At 57.5% G+C, this 10,950-nt stretch overlaps 4 protein-coding genes across 4 annotated transcripts; 2 read left to right on the top strand and 2 right to left on the bottom strand.

Annotated features, from left to right (window-relative positions):
• Positions 1 to 403: 403 nt before the first annotated feature.
• CONPUDRAFT_91897 (ribosomal protein S5 domain 2-like protein) lies at positions 404 to 1,075 on the bottom strand (the record flags this gene model as incomplete). The annotated part of the gene is made up of 1 exon (XM_007773326.1): positions 404 to 1,075. One exon carries the CDS (start codon positions 1,073 to 1,075, stop codon positions 404 to 406), a length of 672 nt encoding a protein of 223 aa, XP_007771516.1.
• Positions 1,076 to 1,374: 299 nt separating this feature from the next.
• On the top strand, positions 1,375 to 2,405 carry CONPUDRAFT_91896 (DUF1000-domain-containing protein; the record flags this gene model as incomplete). The annotated part of the gene is made up of 6 exons (XM_007773325.1): positions 1,375 to 1,398; positions 1,595 to 1,662; positions 1,713 to 1,821; positions 1,875 to 1,935; positions 1,989 to 2,176; positions 2,226 to 2,405. 6 exons carry the CDS (start codon positions 1,375 to 1,377, stop codon positions 2,403 to 2,405), a joined length of 630 nt encoding a protein of 209 aa, XP_007771515.1.
• A 40-nt stretch (positions 2,406 to 2,445) lies between these two features.
• On the top strand, positions 2,446 to 4,661 carry CONPUDRAFT_167488 (uncharacterized protein; the record flags this gene model as incomplete). The annotated part of the gene is made up of 4 exons (XM_007773324.1): positions 2,446 to 2,576; positions 2,629 to 3,003; positions 3,062 to 3,338; positions 3,402 to 4,661. Coding segments are annotated over exons 1-4 (1,920 nt in total), but the record flags the coding sequence as incomplete, so codon positions are not given.
• A 40-nt stretch (positions 4,662 to 4,701) lies between these two features.
• CONPUDRAFT_128137 (MFS general substrate transporter) lies at positions 4,702 to 8,803 on the bottom strand. Its single transcript, XM_007773323.1, has 14 exons — positions 8,427 to 8,803; positions 8,325 to 8,369; positions 8,204 to 8,263; positions 8,130 to 8,142; positions 7,962 to 8,065; positions 7,841 to 7,907; positions 7,629 to 7,781; positions 7,387 to 7,560; positions 7,220 to 7,297; positions 7,087 to 7,130; positions 6,864 to 6,910; positions 6,612 to 6,751; positions 6,391 to 6,496; positions 4,702 to 6,312 (listed from the first exon to the last, which is right to left on the bottom strand). Exons 1-14 carry the CDS (start codon positions 8,736 to 8,738, stop codon positions 6,171 to 6,173), a joined length of 1,485 nt encoding a protein of 494 aa, XP_007771513.1. The 5' UTR covers positions 8,739 to 8,803; the 3' UTR covers positions 4,702 to 6,170.
• Between the last annotated feature and the right edge of the window lie 2,147 nt (positions 8,804 to 10,950).

Below are 10,950 nucleotides of genomic sequence, written 5' to 3'. Positions count from 1 at the left end.
GGTGAGACCCTGGTTTCAGGACTCCGACTCGGAGGGTGGGTTAGCTTACACATATGCGCGGCGAGAGGAACAGTGGAGAGGAACGCCGTGCGATGCCCGAGGGGGCGCTGGCCTGGCAGCTTAGTGCATAGATAACGGGCTGGAGGTGGATGCACGTAGATGGATTAATTAGTTAATTGTTGGCGCCCTGAACATGGACAGAATTCGGGGCTTCGAGAAAATGGGCAGGGGATGCACCTATATGGTGGACAGCAGTCGTAATGGAAGGAAGAGTGAAAACAGCCTAGGCTGGTGTAGCATGCCTCGATAATCTAAAATGCACGTCCCGACCCTGGGCCTGAGGCTAAGCCAACCTTGAGCGAAGCTTGAGGCCCGAAGATTCGACCGACGGCGACAGGGTCTATTACCACGTCCGCAGATCAACAATCCTGCGCCCGCGCTCCCGCTCCATCGCGTCCTTGCTGCGCAGCCCCGAGCCCTTTTCCATGCGCCTACCGCGCCCGCCAACACCGTCGCCCATCGCGAGCGGCGCATTACCCGCATGCAGCATCCTAAACAGCGCCTTGATCACATTCAGCGGCGTCCTGCTCCCCCACACCTTGGCGCTGACGTCCTTGATGCCCGCGGCCTTGAGCACCTGGTGCACGTTCGGGTTGCACTGGAGCCCGAAGCCGACCGGGCGCGGGCGGAGGAGAATGCGCGTGCCGCCGAGCTTGGCCTCCATGTCCGTCCAGATCGTGCGGTCCTCGAAGCGCTCGACGTAGTCCATGTTGCGGACGGCCTCGGCGAGCGCCTTCTCCGCGGCGCGCGGGGCCTCCTCGTCCTTGCCCTCGCCGAAGCCGACGAGGCCGTTGCCGTCGCCGACGACGATGAGGGTGTACATGCGGTGGATCTTGCCCTTGCCTGTCTGCTGGGTGACGCGGCGGACGATGAGCGGGAAGCGGTAGAGCCGGTTGATGAGGTTCTGCGGGACGTCGGAGGTGAGGAGGCGCTGCTGGTCTTCTTCGTCTGCTTCTTTCTCCTCCTTTCCTGGTCTTGTGCCCTTGGCTTTGCTTGGGCCTTCTGCATCGAGCATGGCGTGGTATATGTCCATAATTTTGGGCTCGTTGCGGAGGACGACGCGGTTGCGGTAGGGCGTTCGCTTAGTCGGCGCAAAGGTCTGGGCGTCGAAGGAGTCGAGGAGCGGGTCTTCGACGGAGAGGTCTGGGAAGCCGCCGAACTCCTTCTTGAAGTTTTTCAGGGCATGTTGGTCCGGCTGACTCTGCGAGACACTTTGAGGCTGGTCTGGCGAAGAGGATATGGAGTCAGAGGCAGCGCCAGAGGATGAGGGTGGTTCCTGAGTAGCATAGCTCCTAGCAAGCGCGCGACGACACAATGGTAGTGCTAGCTGTGGCCGGCGTGGGCTGGCAAGAGCGCGAATGGCGGGGGCGAGGCGGGGCTGGAGCTTGTTCATCGTCGGACGCGTCGTGCAGAAACTCGCGGGTGCACCAAATTGTTCGCTACTGGCTCCGGTGTTGACGTCTGCTTGGTGGACCTGCCCAATTAGGATGGACTGCCCCTGCCCGCGATCTCTTCAATGGATGACGCATCCCAGCACTCGTTGGCCGCAGAACTCGAGGGCACGGACCTCTCCAATCTCTACGAGGCCATAGACAGAGACGCGTGGGTAACAGTAATATCAGACTTGTTGATGAGTTGACACGTCTTGACAGCGTACATGGGCTCAATCTGACCGTGCCAGAGGATGCAAAGGCTATCATCAAGCCATGGAACGAACGCGATGATACCACGAGATACATCGAGTCTTCTGTAGACGATGAGGTGAGATGCTTGCTATATCCGAGTGACCTGAAGTGGCTAACACTTCTCTCGAGGTCATCATACACGTCCCATTCACCCAAAGTGTCCGAGTAAAGGCCATACTGCTCAAGATCGGTACGTGAAACCAGCTATCACCAGTGCGCTGACGACCCATTGCTACGCGACAGGCAGAGGGGAGTATGCACCTCGCCGAATGCGCGTATATGCCAACCACCCAAACATAGTCGGCTTTGAGGACGTCGAGAGCACCAAGTCGCAGCTCAATATTGCCCTTCTCGAGGGAGAGACGGGCGTGGTCGAGTACCCCGTCCGTGTGGCCTCGCTGACGAGCATATCGTCGCTGACTCTGTACTTTGTGCGTCACCTGTCTTCTATTCCTTTATAACAAAGCTAATCGAAATCAGAGCCATACCGTAGGAGGAGAGCAAGTGCGGATGTATTATGTTGGGTTCAAGGGCGACGTGAAGACACCTAGACCAGAGGCGACACAGAAGATAGAGATCCCTGCCGCGAATGCGGGAGATGCGCCTGTTGTGGACAAGGCAGCTGAGAGAGCGGCTGCACGGCAGAGTACGGCAAGGTAGTCACATAATATATCAGAGTCAATATCCATCCGTATGTTAGTGGTATGTATGGAGGCCATGGCAGAGGACGAGACGCTTTAGGGGCTTTACTGCCAAATGAAGGGGGCGTGGGAATGACCGAGCGCGTCTGTTTCTGCGGTTGAACGTGTTGTGTTCTTTACCATGGACATTGTCAGTCTCTCCCTCCGTAATTCTGCTACAAATTTACTAACAAATATTAAAGGAAATCAGCCCAGTCGTCGAGTGGCTCGCCCTCTTCCAGCCCCAGAACGTCCTTCCATGGCGCGTCCACGATGTCGAGGACCGCCGCGCCCGCATGACCGACGTCCTCCTCTTTGACGTCCTCCTCATCCGCGGCGGCATCCATCAACCAGACTTGGTCTACCCCCCGCGCGACGCAGACGGCCTCGCGCGCCTCCTCGAGGCCATCCACCACTCCACCTACGACTCCCTCAAGAAGGACTGTCTCGTCTACATCCTCCTCAAGTGGTACCAGGACGGCAGGGAGACGCCCTTTTACGAGCAAAAGTGCATTCCGCCACAGTTTTCCCTCCTCGCCGACGCGTATTGGTATCTGGACGCTGGTGTCAATGTCGCGGTGCGTCCTTCCTTTGTTCTTCCCTTCAGCGCCACGAACTAATGGGGACAATTTGCAGAAAGCGGTCTCGATACTCTGCGACGCCCGCCTCAACCGCGACTACTCTTCCAAGATCCTCCAGGCGCTCGCCCTCGCGCCCAATTCTTCCCCGCTCATCGTCAAGTACGTGCGCACCGCCAAGCCCCAGCTCACAGAGCCGGACGACATCGAGCTCTACACGCTCGCGCTCGCGGAAACAAGTCTCCCGGAAGCATGGAGGTACCAGCGCTCGTTCCCGGAGCGCAGCGAGACGCGACAGCGCCTCATACGCAAAATCATAGGATGGTGTCTATCTCGTGCGTACCCATCCTCCTCCCGCCCAGCCGCTCACTCAACCACCACATTATCCACATATACAGCTACAATCCGCGGCGACGCCCTCGCCCTCTTCGTCGCCCTCGCCCTCACAGAATACGAACAATCCGAGCTACACGCCTTCGCGCGCGCCCCGCCCCCCGCATCCACCACGTCCCTCTCCCCCGCGTCCGGCATCCCGCCCCAGTCCCTCGCGGCGCTGCACGACCTCGTCGTCCTCCGCCTCGTGCAGGCCGGCAGCTTCGCAGCCGCCGTGCGGCTCGACCGCGAGCTCGCCGCGTCCGTCCACGGCGCGTCGTCGCGTGCAGGCGGGGCCGTTGCGCGCGCGGCGGAGGAGCGCAGGCGGATGCTGGATGAGGTGCTAGGAACGCTTCCGCCCGTGGAGCGCAGGCTCGTCGAGGCGGACGCCGCCGCCGCCGCGAGCGTGTTGGCGGCGCAGAGCAGCGGGCCTGTGCTCCCGGCTGCGTTGCCGCAGCCGCAGCCGGCGAGCCAGGATCTGAGCATGTCGATGTCGATGTCGTGGGAGCATGTGCCGCCGCCGAGCGCCGCGGCGGCCGTGTCTGTCAGCGCCAACGCTAGTGCCAGTGCCAGTGCTAGTGCCAGTGCACGTGCGAGCCCGCTCACGATCATCAGCCAGCCGCTCGCGCCGCCGCGGGAGCGCAACCCGTTGAACGGGTCTACGTCCTCGTTTGCGTCGCTCTCCGCGTCTGCCGCTAAAGGCCCGCGAAACCCGCAAGAGCTGTTCGCGCCCCCACGCGCATCCCCATCGCCGGGCTCCAAATCCGTCTCTGCGTCGCCGGCGTTCGGAGCCAGCGCGAACCTCGGGTCGAGCACACGTTCGAATGCGAACGCGAACGCGAACGGCGGCGGCGGTGCGCCCGCGTTCGCCGCGTTTTCCCAAAACTTTGGGCAGAGCATCTCAGCGTCCGGCTCGTCGTCCATGCGGCCGTCTGCGTCTGCGTCTGCGTCTGCGTCTGCGTCTGGCGCGCCGTCTATCTCCGCGCCGCCCGTGGGGCCCTCGGGGCTCAAGCTCTCGTTCGCGAAGCCGTCGTTGAGCGCGAGCACGTCCTCGTCGTTTTTCAATATCGGGAACAACAACAGTCTCAGTGCGAGCGCGAACGGTTTCAGTTATGGGGGAGGAGGAGGTGGTGGAGGAGGCGGACCGAGGCCGGCGTCGACGTCGTTGTTCTTCGATAAGCTCTCGGGGAGGCAGCCGCCGAATGCGTTTTATGCTGGCGTTGGCGCTGGTGCTGGGAGGTCGGCGTCGCCTGCGGGGTCGTCGGCGTCGGCGAACATGAATGGAAATAGGAATGGTGGGGATGGGGATGGGAATGGGAAGGGGTACACGGAGTTTTCGGTGCCGCTTAGTGGGAGCGTGAGTCCGACTCGTGATGGGGGGCAGGATGATGTCGCGATGGGCGAGGGCCGCGATGGGGAGGGCGATAGCGAGATGGACGACGAGGAAAGTCGAGGGGGGGTTCAGAAGGGCGCAGGAGAGGCGGATAAGAGTCTCTCTTTCTCGGTGTTTGGGGGTGCGCCGATGGTTGCTCAGCAGCAGCAACAGCGGGCGTCGCCAGGGCGCGCGAAGAAGACGCGCAAGTCTACAGGGGAGAGGAGGGGAAAGACGACGGAGAAAGAAAGGGACGGGGGAAGGGAAAAAGACAAGGAGAAGGAGAAGGAGAAGAAGCAAAAACCGCGCGTACGCGCTCCGCCCGGCGCGTTCTTCCCCGACGCCGACGACCACGACCACGGTGACCTCGACCTCGACCCAAGCGACCCAGAGTCCCCGGCTGCCGCCGCACGCGCGAGACGGAGCCGCGAGCGCTCTTCCCGCGCCAACACTCCGGCTGCGCTGCCTCTTGCGCCACCGGGGTCGACACCCGGTCGTCCCACCCGGGGCGCGCGCGGCGAGCTGCGCGGGGGTGATCTCAAGAAGAGTATACCTGGCTCGCTGTTTGATGTCGACGAGCAGGACGACGATGAGCACGAACGCGGGTGGGGCGGTGTAGGTGCAGGTGCAGGCTCCGACTTGACTGACCTGAGCGCTGGAGAAGGCGAAGGCGAAGACGCGGACGAAGTTCCGCCGCTCCCGGGTGCCGGCGCCGGCGCCGGGCATGGGCGTCGCGTGTCGCGCAGACGCTCTTCCGCGTCGTCCAACGCACGGACTTCTCTAGGCAGCAGCAGCGCCGGAGGAGGGACCGACGACGTCCCGATGCCCACGGGAACAGGCAAGAAACCCGCACGACGATCCTCGCGGCTCTCGGCCGCATCGAGCGTCGAGAGCCTGGGCATGTCGCCCGAGCCCGCGAGCCCCGTGAGGCAGCGGCACTCGCTGGGGGTGCAGCCGCCGATGCCGCAGTCGGAGAGGAAGAGGAAGAGCGCGCGGACGAGCTCGGCGTCGGGGATGCCGCCGACGCCGGGGCGGGCGACGAGGAGCAGTACGAAGAAGCGGTGATTTACTGTGTGCGTGTGCTCTTCGGTTGCTCGGAGCGGCGGCTGGGGAACCCGGAGGGGAGGTTATCATAGACACCATACATTGCGGATCTCTGCATACGTACGGGCAGTATACGATCCTGTAAACGCGTCGATAACATGACAGTATCATTTAGGATGAGATGCATATAAGTAGGCAATGTGATACTCTTCTTTCAAGCTGTTTGCTATATGTTGTTCGCTCTATGCTCGATCGTTTCACACTACTGGATGGTTGTTCCACCAACTCATTATTGTACGATCTAGCACTAGGAAAGCATATTGACAAAGCATTCGAATCTATCTACCGTATATACGTACCCAGCTGCATCTCCCTCCTCTCATACATTCACCACGGGCCTCGGCGGCGGCGGAATCGCGCCTGCTCCCTCTGGTGATGACGAGGACGGAGACGCAGTGCGCACCTTGTCCCGCGGGACGCAGATCCACAGGCCGATGGTGAACGCCATCATCGCGACGACACTGCATACGCATAACGCTCAGTCAGCACACAGGCATGTGGCACACAAAGGGAAGACAAGTCGATAGGTAGCCACGCACATGGGCTGCAAACTCTCGATGCCCGCCTTGTTCGAGATGGCGCCCGTGATGAACGGGAACAGCGCGGAGCCTGCCTGTCCGAGACCCGCGATCCATCCGATTGAGCCTAGGATGATCGTGTTCGTTTGTCATACCGCGAGAACGACCATAAGATCAGCTTTCATTTTTCATATACAGGAGGTGCGACAGCCGGAGGAAGGGAGGGAGGGAGGGCTACGCACCTGTCAAGAGCGAGGGTGGGATGATCCGCCCGCAGACGTTCATCGCGATGGGGTACATGGGGCCGAGGAAGAAGCCGACAAAGGAGACTGCGATGGCATCGCCCACGAGCGAGTGCACGAGCCACACGACCAGCTCCAGCCTGCATATCGTGCCAAACAGAATGGTATGGCGCGAGGGAAGCAAAATAAGAAAAAAAGTTTGTTAGAATGGACATGAGTTGTCAGAGCTCCAGAGTGGGGGATACCACGCACCCGATGGCCAAGGCTGCGTAAATCACGAGTGCCTTGCGCTCGCCGATCTGAGACAAGCGCACAGCGAGACACGGAGGGCAAGAACAAGAGCGGTGGCCACGAGTACGAGTACGATCGACGTCGGCGACCACGTTGGCGTTGACGACAGTGACGGACAGAAAAAAAGATACGTTAGTGAGCGAAAGCTAGGATCGCGAGACGGACGGAAGTGCGAAGGACGGACCTTGTTGTTCGCCCATATGAGCCCCATGCGACCGAGCGTTAGACCTGTCGATCAGGCGGCAGAAATAGGCATTTAGCGTTGGTCTCGGAGCCCAGCGGGAACAAAAGCGCGGTGACAGCTGTGAGGCACTGACCTCCGAAAAAGCCCGTGGAGATGTATCCCGATGACGGGCCACCGTTGCGCTCGTTGATGACGTACGTCACTGTCCAGCCTGCAAAAGCCCTTTAGCATGTTCTCTACAGACAAAACCAACAGACAAAAAGACAAGGAACGGGAAGAAATAAGAGTTTGAGAGCGTACCTCCTACGGTGACCTCCACGCCGACGTAGACGAGGATGAACACAGCCATAAGATGCGTCTCCTTGAGCGTCATCACCTTGCGGAAGTGGCTCTTCTCGGTCTCGCTGCCCGAATCGTCATTTTTCTCTGACGGCTCGTCCAGGTGTCTGACCTGACCGATGGCGGCCAGGCATTCTGTAGATTAGGTGGTATGTCAGTACAAACCGAACTCGATCAACGATAATCGAGAAGGTTTAGCAGACCATCATGAGTCTTGAAGCGGAAGACAGCGGCGAGGATGATAGCATCCAGAAGCGCGACGCCGAAGGAAATGAGAAAGTGAAATGACCAGTGGGGGAGCTGAGCGAACTGTGTAGCAGCTAATGGGGATGCCAAGGCTCCTAAGCCATACGCAGCTGCATGAACAGAGCATGGTGAGCTGAGGAGTGGGAAATCGTCGGGGAATTGCACATACCGTGTAGGAACGACATCTTGGTGGACGAATTTGGGAGGTTGGACACGTAGCCGTTCGCTTGTGCATCCTATGTCTTTGGTTCAAGAAACTTGTTTTGCTGTGTAAGGTGAGGAAAACTTGCCTGTAGAGCCATGCCGACGCCATTAATGGCGTATCCGAGGACAAACGCGGGGAAAGGGAGTGCTGCTGATTCAATGGCGTACCCCACAAACTGGAAGCAAGCGCCTGGTCAAAAACGCATGACGTGGTCAGACGCAGAGCCGCCGGATGCTAATATTGACCACGGTACCAATGAAGATGGTCTGCAACGTGCAAGCCGCGTTATATCATGCCCGAGGAAACCTGCTACAAGACCGTGCTCACCTTTCCAAAACCGAAGCGTGGCTCGAGAAACATGTTGGCGATAGCGCCAGTGAGGAATCCCTTGCGGCCCGGCGAATGAGATGGCCACACTCTCAACGGCAAGGTACCATGGCTAACTTACCACGCACGCAAATACCCAAACCAAGGATACGATGGTATAGTTGACCTATATCAGAGTAGTCCAGCCAGCCAGCCAGCCGAGACAGCCAAATGCGACACGTACCCCATACACCTCCTGTATCCGTGGCAGCAGCGGGCCCGTACTTCCATCGTTCCATCCAGCCACCACCATCGCCCAGCAGCACGCAAAGAACTGCACATGCACGAGCCATCTATACCTGCTGCTCGTTGTCCCTGACGGAGGCGGGACCGCTAGAGCACCCGCCCTCTCCTCGAGGCTTGCATGTGCGATAGGCTTCTCGCCATTGTTGCTGCTAGTTGCTGCTAGGCCTGGCGTGTTCGACCCACAGCGCGTCGCAGGCTCGGACTCGACTATCGCTGGGGCTGGACTGGGAGACTTTTCGTTAATGGCCATCTCTTTCTGAGCTCTGGAGTTCTGAGGAATGTGGACGTCCTGAAGAAAGAGGACTTAGGTTCCGGAGCTCTGAAGAGGGAGATGGTTTGCCCCGCATAAGCTGTCAGTGAACTTGAAGGACCATGGTAGGTGGAAAATTGTCGGAGAAACTCGATGAGTCGAGGAATGCCTCCCTGAGAAATTTGAACGTGGTTCTCGTTCTTAGTCAGACCATAGGGGTGCCAAGAACCTGCCAAGGAGACCATTACTCCAGTGTACGAGGGATTTTGGGGATGGCCAGCTGCGCGATGAATAGAAAGAAAACATTTAGACTGATGGACATCAAATAATCGCGAGGCGTTAACGGCAACATTAAATCGCAGCTTGAAATTCGACATGGCCACAAGTAAATAGTGATGCCAACCGACTGACGAATTGAACGATGCAACACGATTCGGCTCTCAGGAAGGTCTGAACGGTATCTCGTTGACATGAGATGCCAACAAGCAGGCGAGTGGTCGGTATCACCAATTCTCTCCCTTTCATGTGCCTTCGATGCAGTTTTCAAGACGTTCGATGTCGTTTTTTTCTGCCTCTCTATTAGGTGACAATCATAATGACATGCTGCTGAACCGACGCTCTACATGAATAGGTCCTTCTGCTTACACAAACGCTGTCCCCGACGCCTACTATGCAATGATATTAACATCGTCACGCCCAAAGAACTACCCCCGGCCCCGAGTCTATTCTTCGCTATGTGTTACAAGTGTATCACTATCCGTATGCATCCCACTCGAAAACTGCAAAGGATTCGTGGCTCTTGTTCCAATCATTGCGAGATCTTGTTCGTGGTGCTTGCGCAGACTGATTATCATCCACGGACCTACCAAATATGAAAGAAACGAGCGTAAAGTGGAGCTGATGCTGTTCCAGACTGTGGACGGTATTGTATCCTTTTATCCGGGTACGGCCCCAGGTCAGCGAGTGGATGTTGAATGATATTGAGTGTACTTTTACCTGATTATTAAAAATGTTCACTGCGTCAAAGCAGCTAACAAGCAATGATATGAATGCCCTATATGTTACAGTCATTGCCATGGAGCTTTGAAACTTGGCAATAGAGGAACGACCAACACAAGAAAGTAGAGGAGGTTGTCACGAATGAGGATGGTCGCTATTCCCCTTGCCAACCTTATTGGAGCTTTGATTGTGGGATTTGGAGTGTGCTCTACAGCATAACGCAGGACCAATACACACAGGATGATTTCAAATCCAAGGGTGGCCGCGCAGGTAAGAGGAGCATGCCACGGTGCCAACCAGGCGGGTATGTTGACGATGCATAGTGGAAATCCCTGAATAAAAACATCCTCTTTGAATACGGTCGACGTTAGCTCCAGTTTGTCGCTCCTGCCATCGCTTATTGCTTGCACCATACCTGTGCTAGCTGACACAGACACTACACGAATAATGTTCGTAGCGATGCATATCGCCTGCATGAAAACGAAGCACAGAACGAGAAATATATGAAGCCTTTTCGACTTGCTAAAAAGGGCACGGACTCGCAAGAGCATCAACGCTTCATGCAGTCGTCAATACCGACACACGACCCAGAAACAGGACAAAAAGGGGGTCATACCTTGAAGTGTCATGACGTTGAAGGGAACGAATAGCTGGGACGCAGAGTATAGCGCGTAACCTCAAATGCCATTTCTGACAAAGGACGATCGCGAGTATAGCATAGAAGTCTATAACAGCGCAGACTCACCGGGCAGTTAGTGTTGAAGGTTGAGTTGGTAGCGGTTAAGCTGGTTGCTGACGATGGTAGTCGTTCGAGGTAGAGAGAAGACTTAGATGATATTCATGGTAGCGACTGTATATATATGACAGGAGCGTGTGAAGTCACTACCGTATTCGTAACTACTATGCAGTCCAAGTCCCACGGTAATGCAGGACGGCTACGTAAGCAGAACGTGGCCCTATGCGATGAACGCGGAGCCACACGAGTGCGTAAGCGCTTAAGGTACCGCTAGGATACTAAGCGCCTGGATAGACGTATGAAGGCGGTGTTTACTTGTAGACCTCTAGGAGGAACATCGCCGTACAGGAGGCTTCTGGATGAACCAATAAAACCGTAAAGGGTCGAATACTAGACGTAATTCTGACACCCCCCCTCGAATCGTATTCGCTTTACTGCTTGAGCAATGGCGTTTTGAAGAAAAGGGATATCTCACGA

Source organism: Coniophora puteana (assembly GCF_000271625.1).
Source record: "Coniophora puteana RWD-64-598 SS2 unplaced genomic scaffold CONPUscaffold_10, whole genome shotgun sequence".
Taxonomy (NCBI): Eukaryota; Fungi; Basidiomycota; class Agaricomycetes; order Boletales; family Coniophoraceae; genus Coniophora; species Coniophora puteana.
The sequence above is the reverse complement of the archived record's forward strand: the minus strand, read 5'-3'. Positions and strand labels throughout refer to the sequence as shown.